This window comes from Hyperoodon ampullatus (genome assembly GCF_949752795.1).
Source record: "Hyperoodon ampullatus genome assembly, chromosome: 13".
Classification (NCBI taxonomy): Eukaryota; Metazoa; Chordata; class Mammalia; order Artiodactyla; family Ziphiidae; genus Hyperoodon; species Hyperoodon ampullatus.
This window is the reverse complement of record NC_136926.1, coordinates 69,439,671-69,459,288: the sequence shown is the minus strand read 5'-3', so window position 1 is coordinate 69,459,288 and position 19,618 is coordinate 69,439,671. Positions and strand designations below refer to the sequence as shown.

At 35.6% G+C, this 19,618-nt stretch overlaps 1 protein-coding gene across 1 annotated transcript in view; it reads right to left on the bottom strand.

The window, feature by feature from the left end:
- The window catches only part of DCC (DCC netrin 1 receptor), a gene marked incomplete at both ends in the record, with an annotated part of 1,188,726 nt that overhangs the window by 129,844 nt on the left and 1,039,264 nt on the right, over positions 1-19,618 (bottom strand). The window contains 3 exons of the mRNA XM_079717018.1: positions 4,907-5,014; positions 10,211-10,349; positions 15,610-15,842. Of these exons, the coding sequence (XP_079573144.1) occupies positions 4,907-5,014; positions 10,211-10,349; positions 15,610-15,842 (480 nt within the window). The remainder of the gene's footprint in view (positions 1-4,906; positions 5,015-10,210; positions 10,350-15,609; positions 15,843-19,618) is intronic.

Below are 19,618 nucleotides of genomic sequence, written 5' to 3'. Positions count from 1 at the left end.
CTCAAGTGTGCATGGAACATTCTTCAGGATAGATCACATCTTGGGTCACAAATCAAACCTCAGTAAATTTAAGAAAAATGAAATCATATCAAACATCTTTTCTGACCACAACGTTATGAGATTAGAAATGAATAACAGGGAAAAAATGTAAAAAACACGAACACATGGAGGCTAAACAATGTGATCCTAAATAACCAAGAGATCACTGAAGAAATCAAAGAGGAAATCAAAAAATACCTAGAGACAAATGACAATGAAAACACGATGATCCAAAACCTATGGGAGGCAGCAAAAGCAGTTCTAAGAGGGAAGTTTATAGCTACATAAACCTACCTCAAGAAACAAGAAAAATCCCAAATAAACAATCTAACCTTATACCTAAAGAAACTAGAGAAAGAAGAATGAACAAAACTCAAAGTTAGCAGAAGGAAAGAAATCATAAAGATCAGAGCAGAAATAAATGAAATAGAAACAAAGAAAACAATAGCAAAGGTCAATAAAAGTAAAAGTTGGTTCTTTGAGAGGACAAACAAAATTGATAAAACATTAGACAGACTCATCAAGAAAAAGAGGGAGAGGACTCAAATCAATAAAATTAGAAATGAAAAAGGAGAAGTTACAACAGACACCGCGCAAATACAAAGCATCCTAAGAGACTACTACAAGCAACTCTATGCCAATAAAATGGACAACCCGGAAGAAATGGACAAATTCTTACAAAGGTATAACCTTCCAAGACAGAACCAGGAAGAAATAGAAAATATGAACAGACCAATCACAAGGAATGAAATTGAAACTGTGATTAAAAATCTTTCAACAAACAAAAGTCCAGGACCAGACGGCTTCACAGGTGAATTCTATCAAACATTTAGAGAAGAGCTAACACCCATCCTTCTCAAACTTTTGCAAAAAATTGCAGAGGACAGAACACTCCCCAGCTCAATCTATGAGGCCACCATCACCCTGATACCAAAACCAGATGAGGATACTACAAAAAAAGGAAAATTATAGACCAATACCATTGATGGATATAGCTGCAAAGATCCTCAACAGAATATTGGCAAACAGAATCCAACAACACATTAAGAGGATCAGACAACATGATCAAGTGGGATTTACCCAGGGATGCACGGATTCTTCAATATAGGCAAATCAAACAATGTGATACACCGTATTAACAAACTGAAGGAGAAAAACCATATAGTCATCTCAATAGATGCAAAGAAAGCTTTTGACAAAATTCAACAATAATTTATGATAAAAACTCTCCAGAAAGTGGGCATAGAGGTAACCTACCTCAACATAATAAAGGCCAAATATGACAAACCCACAGCAAACATCATTGTCAATGGTGAAAAACTGAAAGCATTTCCTCTAAGATCAGGAAAAAGACAAGGATGTCCAATCTCACCACTCTTATTCAACATAGTTTTGGAAGTCCTAGCCATGGCAATCAGAGAAGAAAAAGAAATAAAAGGAATACAAATTGGAAAAGAAGAAGTAAAACTGTCACTTTTGCAGATGACATGACACTATACATAGAGAATCCTAAAGATGCCACCAGAAAACTACTAGAGCTAATCAATGAATTTGGTAAAGTTGCAGGATACAAAATTAATGCACAGAAATCTCTTGCATTTCTATACACTAATGATGAAAACTCTGAAAGAGAAATTAAGGAAACTCTCCCATTTACCATTGCAACAAAAAGAATAAAATACCTAGGAATAAACCTACCTAGGGAGACAAAAGACCTGTATGCAGAAAACTATAAGACACTGATGAAAGAAATTAAAGATGGTACCAACAGATGGAGAGATTTACCGTGTTCTTGGATTGGAAGAAGTAATATTGTGAAAATGAGTATACTACCCAAAGCAATCTACAGATTCAATGCAATCCCTATCAAATTGCCAATGGCATTTTTTATGGAACTAGAAGAAAGACTCTTAAAATTTGTATGGAGACACAAAAGACCCCAAATAGCCAAAGCAGTCTTGAGGGGAAAAAAACGGAGCTGGAGTAATCAGACTCCCTGACTTCAGACTATACTACAAAGCTACACTAATCAAGACAGTATTGTACTGGCAGAAAAACAGAAACACAGATCAATGGAACAAGATAGAAAGCCCAGAGATACACCCTCGCACCTATGGTCAACTAATCTATGACAAAGGAGGCAAAGATATACAATGGAGAAAAGACAGTCTCTTCAATCAGTGGTGCTGGGAAAACTGGACAGCTACATGTAAAAGAATGAAATTAGAACACTCCCTAATACCGTACACAAAAATAAACTCAAAATGGATTAGAGACCTAAATGTAAGACTGGACACTATAAAACTCTTAGAGGAAAACATAGGAGCAACACTCTTTGACATAAATCACAGCAAGATCTTTTTTGATCTACCTCCTAGAGTAATGGAAATAAAAACAAAAATAAACAAATGGGATTAATGAACCTTCAAAGCTTTTGCACAGCAAAGGAAACCATAAACAAGACAAAAAGACAACCCTCAGAATGGGAGAAAATATTTGCAAATGAATCAATGGACAAAGGATGAATCTCTAAAATATATAAACAGCTCATGCAGCTCAATATTAAAAAAACAAACAACCCAATCCAAAAATGGGCAGAAGACTTAAATAGACATTTCTCCAAAGAAGACATACAGATAGATGGCCAAGAAGCACATGAAAAGCTGCTCAACATCACTAATTATTAGAGAAATGCAAATCAAAACTACAATGAGGTATCACCTCACACCAGTTAGAATGGGCATCATCAGAAAATCTACAAACAACAAATGCTGGAGAGGGTGTGGAGAAAAGGGAACCCTCTTGCACTGTTGGTGGGAATGTAAGTTGATACAGCCACTATGGAGAACAGTATGGAGGGTCCTTAAAAAACTAGAATTAGAATTACCATATGATGCAGCAATCCCACTACTGGGCATATACCCAGAGAAAACCATAATTCAAAATGACACATGCACCCCCATGGTCATTGCAGCACTATTTACAATAGCCAGGTCATGGAAGCAACCTAAATGCCCGACGACAGACGAATGGATAAAGATGTGGTACATATATACAATGGAATATTACTCAGCCACATAAAGGAAGGAAATTAGGTCATTTGTTGAGACGTGGATGCATCTAGAGACTGTCATACAGAGTGAAGTAAGTCAGAAAAAAACAAATATTGTATATTAACGCATATATGTGGAACCTGGAAAATAGTACCAATGATCTGGTTTGCGGGGCCGAAATTGAGACACAGATGTAGAGAACAAATGTATGGACACCAAGGGGGGGAAGTCGCATGGGGTGTGTGTGTGTGTGTGTGTGTGTGTGTGTGTGTGTGATGAATTGGGCGATTGGGATTGACATGTATAAAATTGATGATTAATAAGGACATGCTCTATAAAAAATTAAATTAAAAAAATTTTTAAAAAGAAAACATTGTATTGTTCACATAGACCATGTGATGACATTTATTTAAATAAATTGGAAAATTGGGCAGTATATGACTTATTTTATCCTTTACCCCAAAATATATTTTTTTCTATCAGAACTGGTTTTTATTTAGACCATTTCTATTCTGTTTTCTTCTTCTTAAACTTATTATCTGTTGATTTACCATATGCTTATAAATATCTGTTTATAACATAATAAAAGTCATCATGTAAACAAATCAAAATCTACAAAAGTACTGAAACAGAACCAATGAAAATAGATCATAACACTAAGGGGAAGAAACAATTAGAATGAGCCACCCTCGGTTTTAAAAAGCCTGGCAGAGTGACAACTGAGTGTATAAGACTTGGGGGAGATTTTATGTCTCTACTCTTTTTCCATATTTGTCAGCTCAAATGGAAATTCTGTTTGTTATTGCAGTAAGAGCAATTTATTAGAGAAAAGTAGTCTTCAACTTAAATTTAAACCACATTTGGAATTTTCACATTATCTTTTCATTTTGTAAAATTCAAAAAGTAACTCACATAAAGTAAGTGTGGCATCTGAACTGTTATTTCCAAGCTTATCTCTGTATCACAGAATGACTGAATTGCTTTGTTAATTTATAATAATGCTATGCACTTCTGGTATGCAAAAAAAAGAAGAAACAGGAGTGACACTTACATGTGCCTAACCCAATGGTTCAAGTTAATTAGACTATAATGTGCACATTTTTAGTTATACAATATTCCTCATAATAATTATATGCTATGGAGACATGTATTAAAAGCCTAAAGTGATCATTTGAATGCAAAATCTCTGATAGAACTCCATTATATTTTTCATACTAAATTAACAGTACAGGCTTCTAATGGATGCTTTAATTAGGTATTGATGTTATCAGAAATATTTAGCAAAATAAAATCTTTCACTGTGAAATATTCATTAAGTTCAATTTCCGTCAGTCAATATCAAGTGTTTTCCGAGCCTTATGATTTAAGTAAGAAGCTAAAAGCTAAGTGAGAAACTAAAAATCCTCACACAAACCTCCTTTCTAGGTTGCCTATAAAAATACACAGTCATTAAGTGTCTTTTGTATTTTATAACTGCCAAACAATTGGCTTCTTTTTACTCATTTAGGCTCAGAGGCATTCCACTACAATGTTATCCTAATGCTGCACAGAATCAAAAGCAAAAGGTCTATACTAATTGGAATGCACATCTTTCAGGAAGCAACACAAATGAAATGTGGTTGTGTGTGCATTTATAGGCTCCATTAGAAGAATTCCAAGGTCAGAGGGGGCAAGAAGAGACAATCAGAAAGGGTCAGGAGTCAACTGAGATACTGGGACAGAAAACTAATACATAAAAGGCATGAGCAGTGCACAGTAGGTAAGCAATCACAGGACAAGCAGAGCAGCACAGGAAATAAAGCTGAGGTGCCTACCGGTAATTTTTCCATTGGCTTCCAAGGGAGGCTGCCAGCTCACAATGACAGTGCGAGGCTTCCCTTCTCGAGTAATGACTGTCAAATCCTTGGGAGCAGAGGTCGGGGCTGTGAGATGAAACAGAAACATGGCCTTGTCATTGGATGTGAAAGAAAACAGACATTTATGGGACTTCTAATCATGATGTTGACACTCAGAATCTATCACGCAGTATATCATGCTTATTTTACCACGCACAATTTATTTTAGGTATTTGAATTAAACAAGCAAACAAAGATACAGAAATTAATGTTTTTCCATGGAAGTTAACTGACTTTCAAAGGTGTGAATATAGAGAGGAGAACAGAATATGTGTGAATGTAGAGAAAAGTATAACTGGTATTTTCAAGTGAGCAATGCACTAAAAATGTAAGAACCATTATAAGAACAACAAAAAATGGACACATACTTAGTGAGATTGATGGCTACGTGTCTCCAAGAGACAAAATTCTGTTACAACTGTAGGATTTATATATAAATGAAAATTCACCTAATTTTATTTTTCCTTAAAAAACAAAAAAAATAAAAAATAAAGAATTTACATGCAGGTCACAATATCTTGCTTAGGTAACATACTAGGTATCTCCCAACAAGAAGGCAAAAAAGTATTTGAAAACAGAGGAAATAGAATCTATGAGGGTCTTAGTATCAACCTGGTAGGAAGTAAAGATGGCAAAAAATGCTGTCTTGCTTAGAGCTACTTTTCCCACATGTTGTTTGAGGGAAACAGAATTTGTCACCCCAAAATATGCCTCTTTGGCATAAGAATTAAGCTGATTATTTTTAAGAAACAACAGACAGAGGAAAAGTTCTGAAAACTGAGTAGAAGTTACTCTTTCGTAAAAGGAAAATTTAAACGTTTATAAGGGTATCTCCCTCTTTGTGCCAGGAAGAGGAGGATGACAAGGAGGCAGTGACTTAAATGTACGTAACCACCACGCCCTTGTTTATTGTGATTTGCCTGAAAACTTCCCATTACTGACTTCCCACCCTCAAACACCTTTTGTCTTTAGCTGGAGATGGTATTGAAAGTGGTGGCCATTTTAGGGAATTACTGTTTTCCTGGGTATCTCTCATATATACAAGAGGTATACTTATTGTCAAACTTCTGTTTGTTTTTCTCCTGTTAGATTGTTTCTTATTACAGGGGGCCTCAACCAAGAACCTGGAAGGATAAAAGGATTTTTTCTTCCCCTAAATTGTCTCAACAAAAATTTAAATATACTTCAAAGGCGGCAGCAAACTGGCCAAGCTCGTCCAGTATCTTCAGGCTTCCTTTGACCTGCTTTCTCACTTGCTATGCTTTGAAATGCAGTCAGTTTTCCTTCTAGGCAGCTCACAATGCCCAAGTCTACTACCCATAGTCTTTTTCAATTACCCCAAATTTGACATAGGCAATGTCAGAATGTCTTTAAGTTCCAAGCTTGGGTTCTGGAAGGATTTCCTGATCTCTGCACAGGAGTATTTGTATATTACAAATAGGTAAAACTTGGTCCTAATTCTGAATTCCTCTTCACTCTTATAATTTGCTTCGGCTCTTCTGTTGACTGTAACAGTGCAGAATCTGAGCATTATCAACACTCTATTTCTAGCTTCTCTTCCTAAGAGAATTCCAAATAGAGGGACATCAAACATTCCCATCTATCATACCATTTGATTTCCAATGCCCAGATTCTCCAAGCCACTAGGATACCAGGTTAACCAAAGTTGCACCAAATTGCAATATCCTGACAAAGTACTTAATATACTTAACTTTTTTTTTTTAAAGAGGGAGGAGGAGAAGGAAGAAGGAAAAGCAGAAGGAAGAGAAGGATGAGAAGAAAAGGTCTAGTGTAGTAGATCCTTGAGAGACTGTATAGTAAACATAGTTTAATATACATATTTTAATGAAAAGAAAGAAAGGACATTATTGCAAAAAGGATTTGTAATAGCAAAATACCAGAGAGGCAATGTTACTTTAAAGACGGGTTAGTTTTATAAAGATCTCATTCAAGATATTTTCTAAGCCACAGATAGAAGGTAATATATAGCCACAAATTAGAATATTATACAAAACATAATAAGAAATTTTCCAATTTTGTAAGTAATTAAAGACCTGTCTTTCTAACTAGTCAGAATAGTCTGTTTTTTCTTAACTGTGTTAAAATTAAAATTGATGCTTATTTAGCAAACAAATGATGATGATTAGATTGCTTCACTGACTCTATGTTGATATTCAAAAAATATAAAATGACTCCAGCTTTAGCAAAATAATACATTGAAGAGCTGGTTATTTGTCAAAAACAAAACAAAACAAAAAACCTGAAAACAACCTAATGACTAATCTATTTCAGGTGCTGAACAAATTTTTCTTTTTCCTCAAGCCATATGACTGTTGGTAAATAGAGATTCTGGTATTGGAATCAATGTCTTAGTTATTTAGGATTATCATATGAACTGTATACTACTCCCTCATATTTATTTATTTATTTATTTATTTTAAATTTTGGATATTTATAGTGGCCCTAACAAGTTCAGTGATTCCCTAAGTCAAGCAGAAGGAGGTCTTCGGTCTGCTCTTCTTCAATCTCGTGGGTTCTCCTGAAATAATCTTTTATAACTTCTTACCTGTCCACATTGAATTAAATGATATTAATAACAATAAATAATAAATACCAGGCCCTGCAGGATTTGTACTTTATTTTCTTATACACTCTCGTGTCCCCATGCTGTCCATGAAAACTATGCTCCAGTCACTCTGAACCCTTCATAAGTGTCTCTTTAAGACATCTTTCTGACACTTGCTTGTGTATTTTTGTGCATGCTGCTTCCTTCCTTTGGAAGGCCCTGGAATGGGTACCTGGCAATCCACCCAGGCCACAGCTCCATCCTTATTTCATTTGTGAAATCTTCCCTGACTTCTCCAGACAGAATTTATACTTGGATCTATGTGCTCTGATTCCAACTTGGCCAAAATTCTATGATTGTATTTTTCATGTTACTACAAGGTTGTATTTTAAAAATATTTTTCTTATGTATTAGATTATAATTCTCTCCAAGATAAAGGCTGTATTCTCTTTACCTTTTATACCAAGTACCTATCTCACGACCTGACAATTAAAATGAACCTTATTGGAAACCCGTAATAAATATCTCAGACAAGTGGACATGCACTGCCCTCTGGTTTGTCTGTTTCTCAAAGGACTTTTCCCATGCTTAAATTTCTTTGTTAAGTGTATGAGTGGATGGTAACATTCAAGATTTAGAAGATTTCCAGCCCTGGAAATCGTATTGGGCATTTGTTTTTAGACTGCTCAACACCCCAATCCCTCCTTCATTTAGAGAGAACACTTGGATTTTTCCTTTGGGAACAAGCTCTCCTTTGTGTCACATGAGCTGGGTAGCAACATCAAATAGAAATTTCATGGGCTTCATCTCACTCTCTTTAGCTGTGTGATTCTCTCTTCTAGGAAACTGAATGTTGAAACAAGAAAGGAAAACACATGGAGTCAAACCACTGTGACTGTAACACCTTGAAGGGAGTGTCCTATAGTTCCTCATCTCTAAAGCCTAGGAATACTGCTGCTTCTTGTCCCCTCTCCAAGACTTCATTATTTCAGCTGTCCTTCCAATTATTTTTATTTTATTTAAATTAACTAGAGTAAAATTAGGGATTCATCACCTGGACAGAATGAAGTGTTTCATTTCAAGAATCTGTCAGCTGCCATTACCTTTATTAGTAGTAATTTCAGCACAAGTGCATAACAACGCAGCCCCATAGAGTCTTTGTGTTATTATGGAATTAGAAGCAAACGCTAGAGTTATTTCACTTCATTTCCTTCTCCCAGTTATAAAACGTGCAGACACTTGTGAATTACTTCTTGCTTCTCATCATCACCCAGGGATCTTATCCACATGCTATTTACACCTCTGTCCAGGTCATTATCTGTTTTGACAGTTACCCTTCCTCCTAGCCACATTTCTAAAAGTTAATATCTTTTTGTCAGCAATGGGTCTCACCCCTGACATCCCTACAAGGCTAGGCAGTTGAGGAGAAATCAATAGGGTGCATTTATCAAGTGAGACGTTGGTGTGCATTTATGTTTATGACAGGGAAAAATGAATGAGGAAATTATTACTCCTTCTCTTTCACTCAGGGAAGACCAAATGCCTTACTGGTTTTCATTTAACTGTTTTCATCTCCTTTTAAGTTAAAAAGAAAGAGCAGAGCCTTTATTCTCCCCACAGTTCATAACTCATTCAGCTTGCCTTATTCTTCCTAAGAAGCTAAGAACATTGACATCCAGGGCAGAATTCTACGAGAATGATTTAATATATATAAACATGTAAAATAGAAGAAGAAGGTATTGAAATTAAACAACTAGAAAAAAAACTTCTTATAGAGAGAAGTACCCTCAAATTGTAAAAATATTCACAATGAACTTAGAGTTAAGGTAGTAGCCTGAAATAAAAATTAGAACTGCCATGCCACTGGGCAAATTCTAATGGAAAAAGAAATTCAACTTACCCAGATAAAAGTTTTACTGGCATATTTTTTAAAATTTGGAAATATGTGGTACAGTTTATCCCCACATATGATGTAATGCCATGAAAGCAATCAAGAAGTATGTTAAACCCTTTTTTCTTCAGATGTTGTATTTCTGTGAACTATAAATGCCAAGTGCATGTCTGCTAAGGTTATAAACTCAACATTTATGACCCATAGTAAACGTGACTGGTAAAATTTACAGTGAATTGCATTTACTCTCGACTTGAACTATTGCAAAATGCATGAAAGTTTTCCATTGTGTTGTCTTATTTCCAAACAGCAAACATGACCCCCCCGAAACTTCTTCCCACAGTCAGCTGAAGTTATTTAGGGTAAGCATCCATGAGACTACAGTTATAATGCAATGCTTCATTTTGTATCTAATTTCTTTCCAAAAAAGTAAATACCTACTACGTCTGTTGATCAAAGACATGCATGCTTTGGACAGACTAAAATGCCTTTGCTTAAATATATTGAAAAGAAGATTTATATTCAGGTCTCCTAAATTAACGTACAGATTAAAACCAGATCACTTAATCCACTGGGGACTCATTTTCTTCTTATCTAGAGTGGGGAGGATAATATTAGATATAAAAATGCTATGAATGATTTTATATAAAATAAGGTATAATTTAGACATCATGGTGGACACAGGTTCCAGCCTCCTTGGTACCTGGAAAACACCACTACCAAATATCAAGAGTAGAAATTTCAAAGCCAGCCTTTCTTCACATACCTGCTTCATATGTGGTGGCATGTGCAGTCATGCTCCATGTGCTGGACCTTCTGTTTTTTGTTACCATGACCGAGAACTCATACATTGTGTTTGGTTTGAGGCCTGTTGCTGTGTAACTCAGAGATGTTGTGTCTTCTGACTAAACAAGCGGGAAATAAGAAAAGAGAAAAAGAAATGAACTCTATCAACTTGGTAAATCAAGACACATAAGAAGACTATCAAAAGCCAACAAAAAAGGAATTTATTTCCAAACAGCGGGAGACCTAGGACACAGCACTGACTTTATTTCCTTTCTGTACCAGTTTACACTGGCTGATTGTACATCTAAAACCTAATCAATAAAATCAGGTGTTATGTTGTTAAAAGGGGCAGATAGCTGATAAATTTTCCCAAGTGAGGCAATAACCACAGAGACAGGACCAATTCCACTTCCTTCTGTCAGTTCCATTTTTAAGGTTATCTGCACTGACTTTAACTTCAATTTATTTCTAATAATTGAAGTCTTTTTTTCAGAGGCTTTAATGTTTTATATATTTTACATAGATTGTTATGATTATTGTCCACTGGGAATAAAATGAAATTTTAGAGCTCTACTGTTTATGATTTTTAGAAAAACTCTTTATGATACAAACTTTTAGTGATTCCAGAATCTATATAGCTGTTATAAAGAAAATGGACAAAAGCAATATTGTGTCATGTGATTTTCTTTCTGTGTGCACAGGTCACGTTAAATATACATTGAAGTATGGTCATTGGAGCAGTTGATCAGGAAGAGAACAATAAATTGGATAAATATTAAATGATTACATTAGTGTTAATATTTTTAGTCTTCTGAATACATTCTTTGTCTTTTAAACAACAGGTTAAGGATATTTTAGTAGAAAGTAAATTGTCTGTCTTTATTGCTTACTCAAAAGATCAAAATTGTAATGAAGAAAAAGGTTAATCTCCCAGGTTAATGTGTATTTTCCAGATCATCAGGCAAATTTAAAACTATTTATGCATATTATAAATATCAATTTATGCTTGTTATTTAGATCTTGATCATCTTCCAAGGTTAAATATTTACTTTTACTTTTAAATTTATTACATTTGTTATATATCTACGTCTAGGAAAATCAAGGAAAACTTTTTGTCTCCACCTATGTCATACCTATCTACTCCCTTAGCTATTCTAGTGTGGTATATCTTTTTTATTCTACTATGAATCCTTCTTAGATTATAGCTATGGAGATCCTACATTTCATTATAAAATTAAATAAATATTTAACTGTTCTAATAACATTTCGATGATGCGCCCATCCATCCTATTTAAGTGATGACCTCATAAACATTTATCAGAAGCTCTTCTTAAAAATAGTTGTAAAAATGTGTGCCATAAATAAATGTAAAAATACTTTGTAGACTAAGATGGAACCCCATCAAATAAAACACAAAACAGGCAGCTCGTATCTGATAGGCTGATATAACTTCCAATCTTTCCCTCCTTCCCTGTCATGAATACCTCTAAGTCTTAGAAATGGAAATAAGGGGAGAAATGGGGCAATGAGAAATATTTCAGCTAGGAGGGAAGACCACACTTTGATAAAACTAGTTTCTTTGAGCATAGACACAACTGGCATTTGGGAGGCAACTAAGCAATACTGTCCTTTGTATTTCTTAAATTCTTATATGCCTTGTTTGTATTCTTGAATGATATACTTGCATTCTATAAATGCCATTAATTCACTGAGTTTTCTCAGGAACTTTATGAAAAGTTACTATTCAACATAAATCATTAGCCTAGAAGTATTGATACTTTGGAAAATCATGGCTGTATGTGTGTGTGTGAGCGGGGGCAGAATACCTAGGTACTACCTCTCTGAGCCTCAGCTTCCTCATCTATAAAACAGAAATAACTGTAGCACTGACCTTACAGTGCTATTAAAAGTGTGAAATAAGTCAAGTAAAGCATAGTATGTGGCCCAGAGTAAGTACTAAATAAATGTTAGCTACAATATTTTATGCATTGTCTAGTGTGAGATATGGGCACTCTATATGTGTGGTGTATATATATATATATATACACACACACGCACACACACACACACACACAACACACATATATTTACAGCATTTTGATAAATTCTCCATTGAATTGTAAACAGCTTGAGGGCTGAGACTGAGTCTTGCACAACTTTCTATCACCTGTAATATCCATACTAGTATCTGGTAAGCACTAGTCAATAGTCAATGAATGCATTTTGAATGGGAAGTCATATAAAACATCAAATGATGAATCACTTTAGTAGAAAATAAATTATAGAAAATTTCTCCATTTGATAAGGAAGAGTATATATAGAGTATATGAGTTTTGGACAATCAAAATATGAATGTCTGGATTATGGCTTGACATGGGACTGAAGTAGAAGGGTACTCCTGGGGGGAAGAGGCCTAGATAAAGCCATCAGCTTATCTGAGCTCCAGCTCTAGTTTCATGGGGAATTTTGTCAAGTTATACAACCTACCCAAGTCTTCGTAAAGATCTCTACATGCCTGCTTAGCTATGCAGAATCTTACTTATTCTTTTTATATTGATAGTATATCAATATCCCAATCACATAGATAAGAAAAAAGGAGATTAAACAAGTTAAGTCACATGACAGGACACAGGAAAGCCAACTCTAGAGCCCATTTATTTGACTCCATGTATGTATTTTTCCCCCATTAACTTGTGTTGCTCTGCCTAGCTTATATAAAGCTTAGTGGGGAATGAGGTGAAGTAATAGATATGACAATAGTTTGAAAAGTTCAAAATGCAACGCCAAAGTAGTCTATTACTATTATTTGTAAAATTTAAATTTAATGTATGTCTTTCTAGTAGACCAGATATGCTCTACATTTTTCCTTGCTATCCAGCTTACCTCTTTCCTCTAACCCTGTTTCTCAGGGTGTGGGTGTAGAGTGTGTATGTGTGAGAGAGGGATCGAACACTAGTAATGGAAAGCCTTATTAGGTCAGGGAAGATGATGGGGAGAGAAACAGTTAACATATTTCTTTCAATTCTCATACTTCAATCCAGAAGAGAAAACAGCCTCTCCTTACAGAGGATAGCTTTTGGTTGGGTCTCACACTGTAGGCATTCTTTATGAGACTCAATAATCCTGTGTCTGTTCTATTGACTCTTCAACTGAAAAAAAAATGCCTCCAGAAATTCGAAACCCAAATCATTCTGCAGAGAACAATCACTGTCCTTCAGAACATTTCATGTACTGGCAAGGTACCCACAGCCACTCTGTGAAATGAATGTATCCACAAAGTACAGAAACCATGAGCTTAACATTTTTAAAAGTAAACTTAGAATTGGGTAATCTGTATATAAAGAGAGTTTTTAAAAAATGCCCTCATGTGTTTCATCAGTTGTCTTATCTGATAATGTTATCCTTATTTATAGTTCTGCTGAGTCTTAAATCTGATACTGTAAGGAGATAGATAGGATACTTAGAGCATATTTTATATCAATGATACTATTTGGACGTGGCTGGAGAGTTTCTCCTAGTACCTGACCTAGCAGGGAGGCAGAACCAAAGAAAACTGTTTTTAAATGGTTTCAACTAAAAACTGATTTACTAGGAAACGTGAATTTTATGTCACTTAAAGGTTGAATGAAACTAGAAGCAGATCCAGCATGGCTACAGGAGAAGAGAGGCAGACTTACAAAATTATTGGTGGGATTTTCCTTTAATCTGGGGTTTTGAGAGTTAGAAATTTCCAAATGATATTTTCATCCCCCTAAATCACCACTGGCTTGAGGCTGGATTAAGCAAGACAGCAGTTTAGTGGAAAGAACATTGGATAAAGCATTGGGAGATCCAGATTCTCCCTGAAAGCCACCCCAGGAGAGTGGTAAAGAGAAGGGATATAAGGGGAGTATGCAGACTGTGGAGTGCCCGGGTTGAACTACTGGTTCCTTTGTTGTTGGGTAACTTTTATGCTCTTTTTCTTCTTCCAGTTTTATTGAGATATAATCGACGTACAGAACTGTGTAAGTTTAAGGTGCACAACATAATGATTTGACTTACATACATCATAAAATGATTACCACTAAACTATAAGTTTAGTGAATGCCCATCATTTCATATAGATACAAAATTAAATAAAAAGAAAAAAATATTTTTTCCCTTGTGATTAGAACTCTTAGGATTTATCCTCTTAACAACTTTCATATATAACATACATCAGTGTTAATGATATTTATCATGTTGTACATTACATCCCTAGTACTTACTTATTCTTATAACCATAAGTTTGTACCTTTTGACTGCCTTCATCCAATTTGCCCTCTCCCCGCCCCCGCTTTAGGCTCTTATTTCTAAAGCTACATTCTCCACCCCAAATAATCATCCTGTGAATATTTTAAATGTGTTTTAATATAGTACCTCACTTGAATAACTTACGAGTTCTTTGAAGTAAACCTATGGAGCTGAATGTGTTATGCATTCCAAAATTATAAGTAACTATTTTAAGTATGTGAAATAACAGCTAAAGCATGTTAAACTGCCTCTATGATCTGGCATAGTTCTAAGTAAATGGTAGGTGGTTAATAATTACTTGTTGATCTCATTTTATTCTACATTTGTGTATTGTTTATATATACTACTAGCATGTGGTAGGCTTAGGAGGTAACAAAATTGTTCCAGTATATAAATAACCGTTTGTTGGAGTTGCTGAGGCTGGCTGATAGCGATTTGAAGGTAGTCATGACAGTGCCTCAAATATGTATCTCTAAGGAGCTCTTAGGGGGGTTGTGAGATGACTCAGTGATAGGACAACAATAAGGGAGTTGGTCTAATTCATATTAATTAAAGGGGAGTGTGCACTGTGGATTTTCTTTACCACCTGAGGGTGTTTCAAGGCTAAATGAGGAAGTAGATCTTAATGGCTTAGAGTGTGTTCACCATCTAAGGATGGTATAAAAAAATCATCATGTATTCCTTTTCATATTCACTATAAGATGGGTCTCTGTAACATTAATAGGGGTGCCTCTGGCGTAAATCTAGATCCCAAATGAAAAGAAAAACACCAAAATCTGTCCAAAAAATGAATGTAGAGCTCTGCTATTTTCAAAAGAAAATGGCGCTCCCTTGTACAGAATCACATTATTTATACAAACCCAACATCTGGTGGAATTCAAATAACATTTTGCAGCTCTTGATATTTTTCTACCTTGCCTTAGAGTTGTTTCCTAAGACACAATAATTCCCAAGCCAATTTTAGATACTGAGTTCTTAAAAGTGCTTTGTTTTCCATTTCATGTCACTGCAGCAAAATGACTCATGACAGTCCAGGATGCATTTAAAACAATGTATTAAACAAATGACAGTTCATGTGAAATTTCATACTATCAATTCGAACTTCACCTTGTATTTCGCATTCGCAGAAAAGCTGGTCCTCCACCGGACAGTGTAAAGTCGCACTTCGGACGATTTTTGGTTCTTAGGGACAGAGTTGTCTGCCCAGCTGACCCTCACAGCATCGTGGGTAAGAGCCACAGCCTGTACACCTACTGGTGGGAGCATGGGGGTGGAGACATCTGGGACCGAGGTGGGGAAATCATCAAGCAAAGGATAATAATCAACTGGGTCAGTGGGATCTGGGTTTAAAAACCCGCCAAATGAAACAAACAAATAAATACATAAATAAAAGAGTTAAAAAAATAAACATCAGTGGCAACACATCACAATGAGTTAAATGCATGGCAATAATGATGAAAGGGAACATGAGAAGAACAGAAAAAAATACAATTAATTCAATCGGAAAACTCATTAGAAACAGTATTGCTAGCTTACAAGAGTAACTGACTATTTTTCATAATTTACTCATTTCCTTAGAGTGGTTTTATCAATTTGGCTGTCACGTCTAGTTATATATTTTAAAAGTCCATTTTTTTCTTGGAATGTTGTACACTGTTTCTTAAAAGATCCAGTATAGACTTCATCAGTTTTATAACTATGCAGATAACTTAAAATAACAAAATACTAAGGAGTGTCTGGTTTATTTCCTCCTGCAAAGGAAATAAATGCCTACCTAATATCTGCTTTGTTATTTATTTGTTTTTCTCCTCCTTCTCTAACTTGATTTGCTTTCTCTAATGCATTTATTATTGCTTAGATCCTATCTGCATAAATATTGTTTAGGTAAGAAACAAACAAAGGCTAAAAGACCAAAGGGCCCTGAGGTCTACAGCAATCTGTCTATGTCTATGACTGCACAAAGCCAGACCAAGTCTGTGGTCCACATGGTTCAATGATGTGATAATTGGGTTTACATAGCACGTGGTTTGGTTAGATTGAAATTCTTAGAGAAAGTGTAGAAGTGTCCATTTTACCCACATTCTCACAGAGTAACTAAGTTTTTAATGGCATTTCTATATCTACATTCCTTGTTTGAAAATTTTAAGTTCCATGGGAAGACTTCATATTATTGGGTGGGGAGACAGAATGAACTACCTACAACCTGATGAGATTTGTGCTGAGATACACACATGCTGAGATACACACATCCATAACACAAACAGAATCTGCATAATGATGTGTGTGGTTTCATAAGATTCTCTAGAAAAATCTTATATTTGTTTTTATCCTGGGGATGTCAGAATCAGGGGAGCCTATTTTGTGGCTGTAGTTAGAGTCCAATTTTGAGCCTTTTATTTATTACCTAAGACATTTAAATCTGTTAAAATTTTCCTTGAAATCATATAACATGTATCCTCACTAACAAAAAACAAGATGAGCTCTTAGGCTGGGCATTTGATGGCATTTGGGGAGATGAGACCTACTAAAATGTAGAGTATCTGAAGCAGTAAACATACAGAGCTTATATTTTTAAATACAGTATAGAGACTGAGGGCTGATTCTGATGATTACTTCACTTTGTCCACTGAATTTTAAATGTCTACCCCCTATTCATCACTGTTTTCCAATGAATTATTTAGTAGTTTACTGGGCTGTGGTCTTTGGAGCAAAATATAAAATCTGAAAACAAAAACAGAACAAAAGGAAGACCAAGAAAAAAAAAAACAACAATAGAAAGAGAGAGAAAGAAAAATATGTGTTTAAAATTTAATGACAGAGCCCAGGGTTTTTGTATGTCCTTTGACATGTCTTTTTGTTAAGGGCTCCTTTAAACCCAAATGGATTTATGAAATGATGACGGGGCAGCTGAAGACACTGCAGCCTCTAGGAGGATTTCAATCTGTCATCAGGCTGGCACATCGGTGGAACCTTTTGGCGAAACTAGAGCAGGTGCTGCCTCACTTGACTTGTTTCTGTTCACAGCTGACTTACCAAGAAGAATGTTATACACAAGGGAGGACTACTCTCAATCACAAACTCCTTTTAGATCAACTCATATTCATGTTACCCTATCTGTTGTTTCTTTGCTTAATCTAGTTTTGTTGATACACCTATACTAACTTTACAGTCTTTCACAGGTACCCTATATAAGATTTTGAAAAGTCGTGATTCTACTTTAAGAAACGGTAATACTCAATCCCGTTATTTCTGGATTTTAGAAAAGTATGTTTTTCATGACTTGTGGTTGAGTTTCTTGGAGTCTCAGTTCCAGAATGCATCCCTAAATTTCAAGTAATGCTGTTTGTTGGTATATATCTATGAACTTATGTAATTCAAAAATTTCTAACCTGGCCAAGTTTTTCTTGCTTATTTTAGAGGAGTTTTTTTTTTTTTTTCCCCCACTCATGGCTTGTCATTCTATTTGCCACTTCCTCCAGAGCTGGGCTAATACAATAGCCACTAGTTAAATGGACAATTTAACTTTAAATTAATTAAAATTAAATAAAATTTAAAATTCATTTATTGTGTTGCACTAGTCAATTTCAGATGTTTGACAGCCAAATGAGCCCTGTGCCTGCCGTACTGGATAGTACAGACACTACGGTATTTCCAACAAATCAGAACTTAGTAGCAGATGGCAAGCACTGCTCTAAATATATGCTACATGTATTGCTAATTATCTTCCCCTCTCAGGTCAGAAACTGGGTAGTTGAATTAAAAACTACCTAAACCAAGGACCTAAACTTTTTTTAAAATTATTTAATTAATTTATTTATTTTGGTTGCGTTGGGTCTTTGTTACTGCACACTGGCTTTCTCTGGTTGTGGCGAGCGGGGGCTACTCTTCGTTGCGGTGCACAGGCTTCTCATTGTGGTGACTTCTATTGTGGAGCACGGGCTCTAGGCACGCAGGCTTCAGTAGCTGTGGCACGCGGGCTCAGTAGTTGTGACTCATGAGCTCTAGAGCACAGGCTCAGTAGTTGTGGTGCACAGGCTTAGTTGCTCCACAGCATGTGGGATCTTCCTGGACCAGGGCTCGAACCCATGTTCTCTGCATTGGCAGGTGGATTCTTAACCACTGGGCCACCAGGTAGTTTAGGTAGTTTCTTAGGTATCACCAGGTACCTAAACAGTTAGTGCTAAACACTAACAGTTTAGCAGTTATTTTGCTGATAAACAACTTTTGTTTTTCAGGGTTTTTTTTCCCTTGTATTCCTGGGTGCCTTAAATACCACTGATTTTCAGTGGTAATATACAAAAGAGTGAAAACAAAGACAAAAACACAAAACGTAGCTTTAAACCTTTTGCTAAAAAGAGAAACCTACTCAATTCCTAATAGTTGTTTTGGTAAGAACATATAAGCGTATGGTCAACATACTGAAGTTCAAAACAAGCTTTTAAAAAAAGTAACACAATTGTACTTCATTGAGACATTTATAAAACAAATGAGAACAAACAAATTCAAACAACACACTTCATTATTCACCTGCTCTCTTCCCTTCTCCAGGCTCAAAATGTCTTATTTTTACAACAATATGGAATAAAATTGCAAAAAATGCAGCAAAAAACTGAAACAACCTGCCCATTTGACCTAGTGAAATTTCCTTGGCTCTAACACTGTTCTGAATGAGATGAGGTCCAGAGTAGACCAGCATCTATGAGCACATCCATCTGGAAAGCACCATAGCCTGATACTTACTCTAGCCTGACGCACTTACTGCCTCTGATTTTTTTTTTACCTTACTTTATGTTGGCCTCTTCCAAGACTGCTCATGAGCATACTCTGCAGAAGCTCAGAGACTGAAAATATCTTCTATGTAGCCCTTGGACACATTTATTGAAAGAGTTTCTCACAGAATCTAAACCTCTGATTCTGTTTATTTGTCCTTTGTTCTCCATGACATGTGAAAACAGAGTAAAATAAGTCTGCCACATCTAGGCAGGGATGTGGAAAGGGCTGGTTTTATTCATCCTCTCCAACCCCTTATTGACTTTTCTTCAGTAAGAAAATCCCTCACACATTTTCCAACTTTCAGTATTATTTTATTTCTCAGATCCATTTGGATTAGTCATAG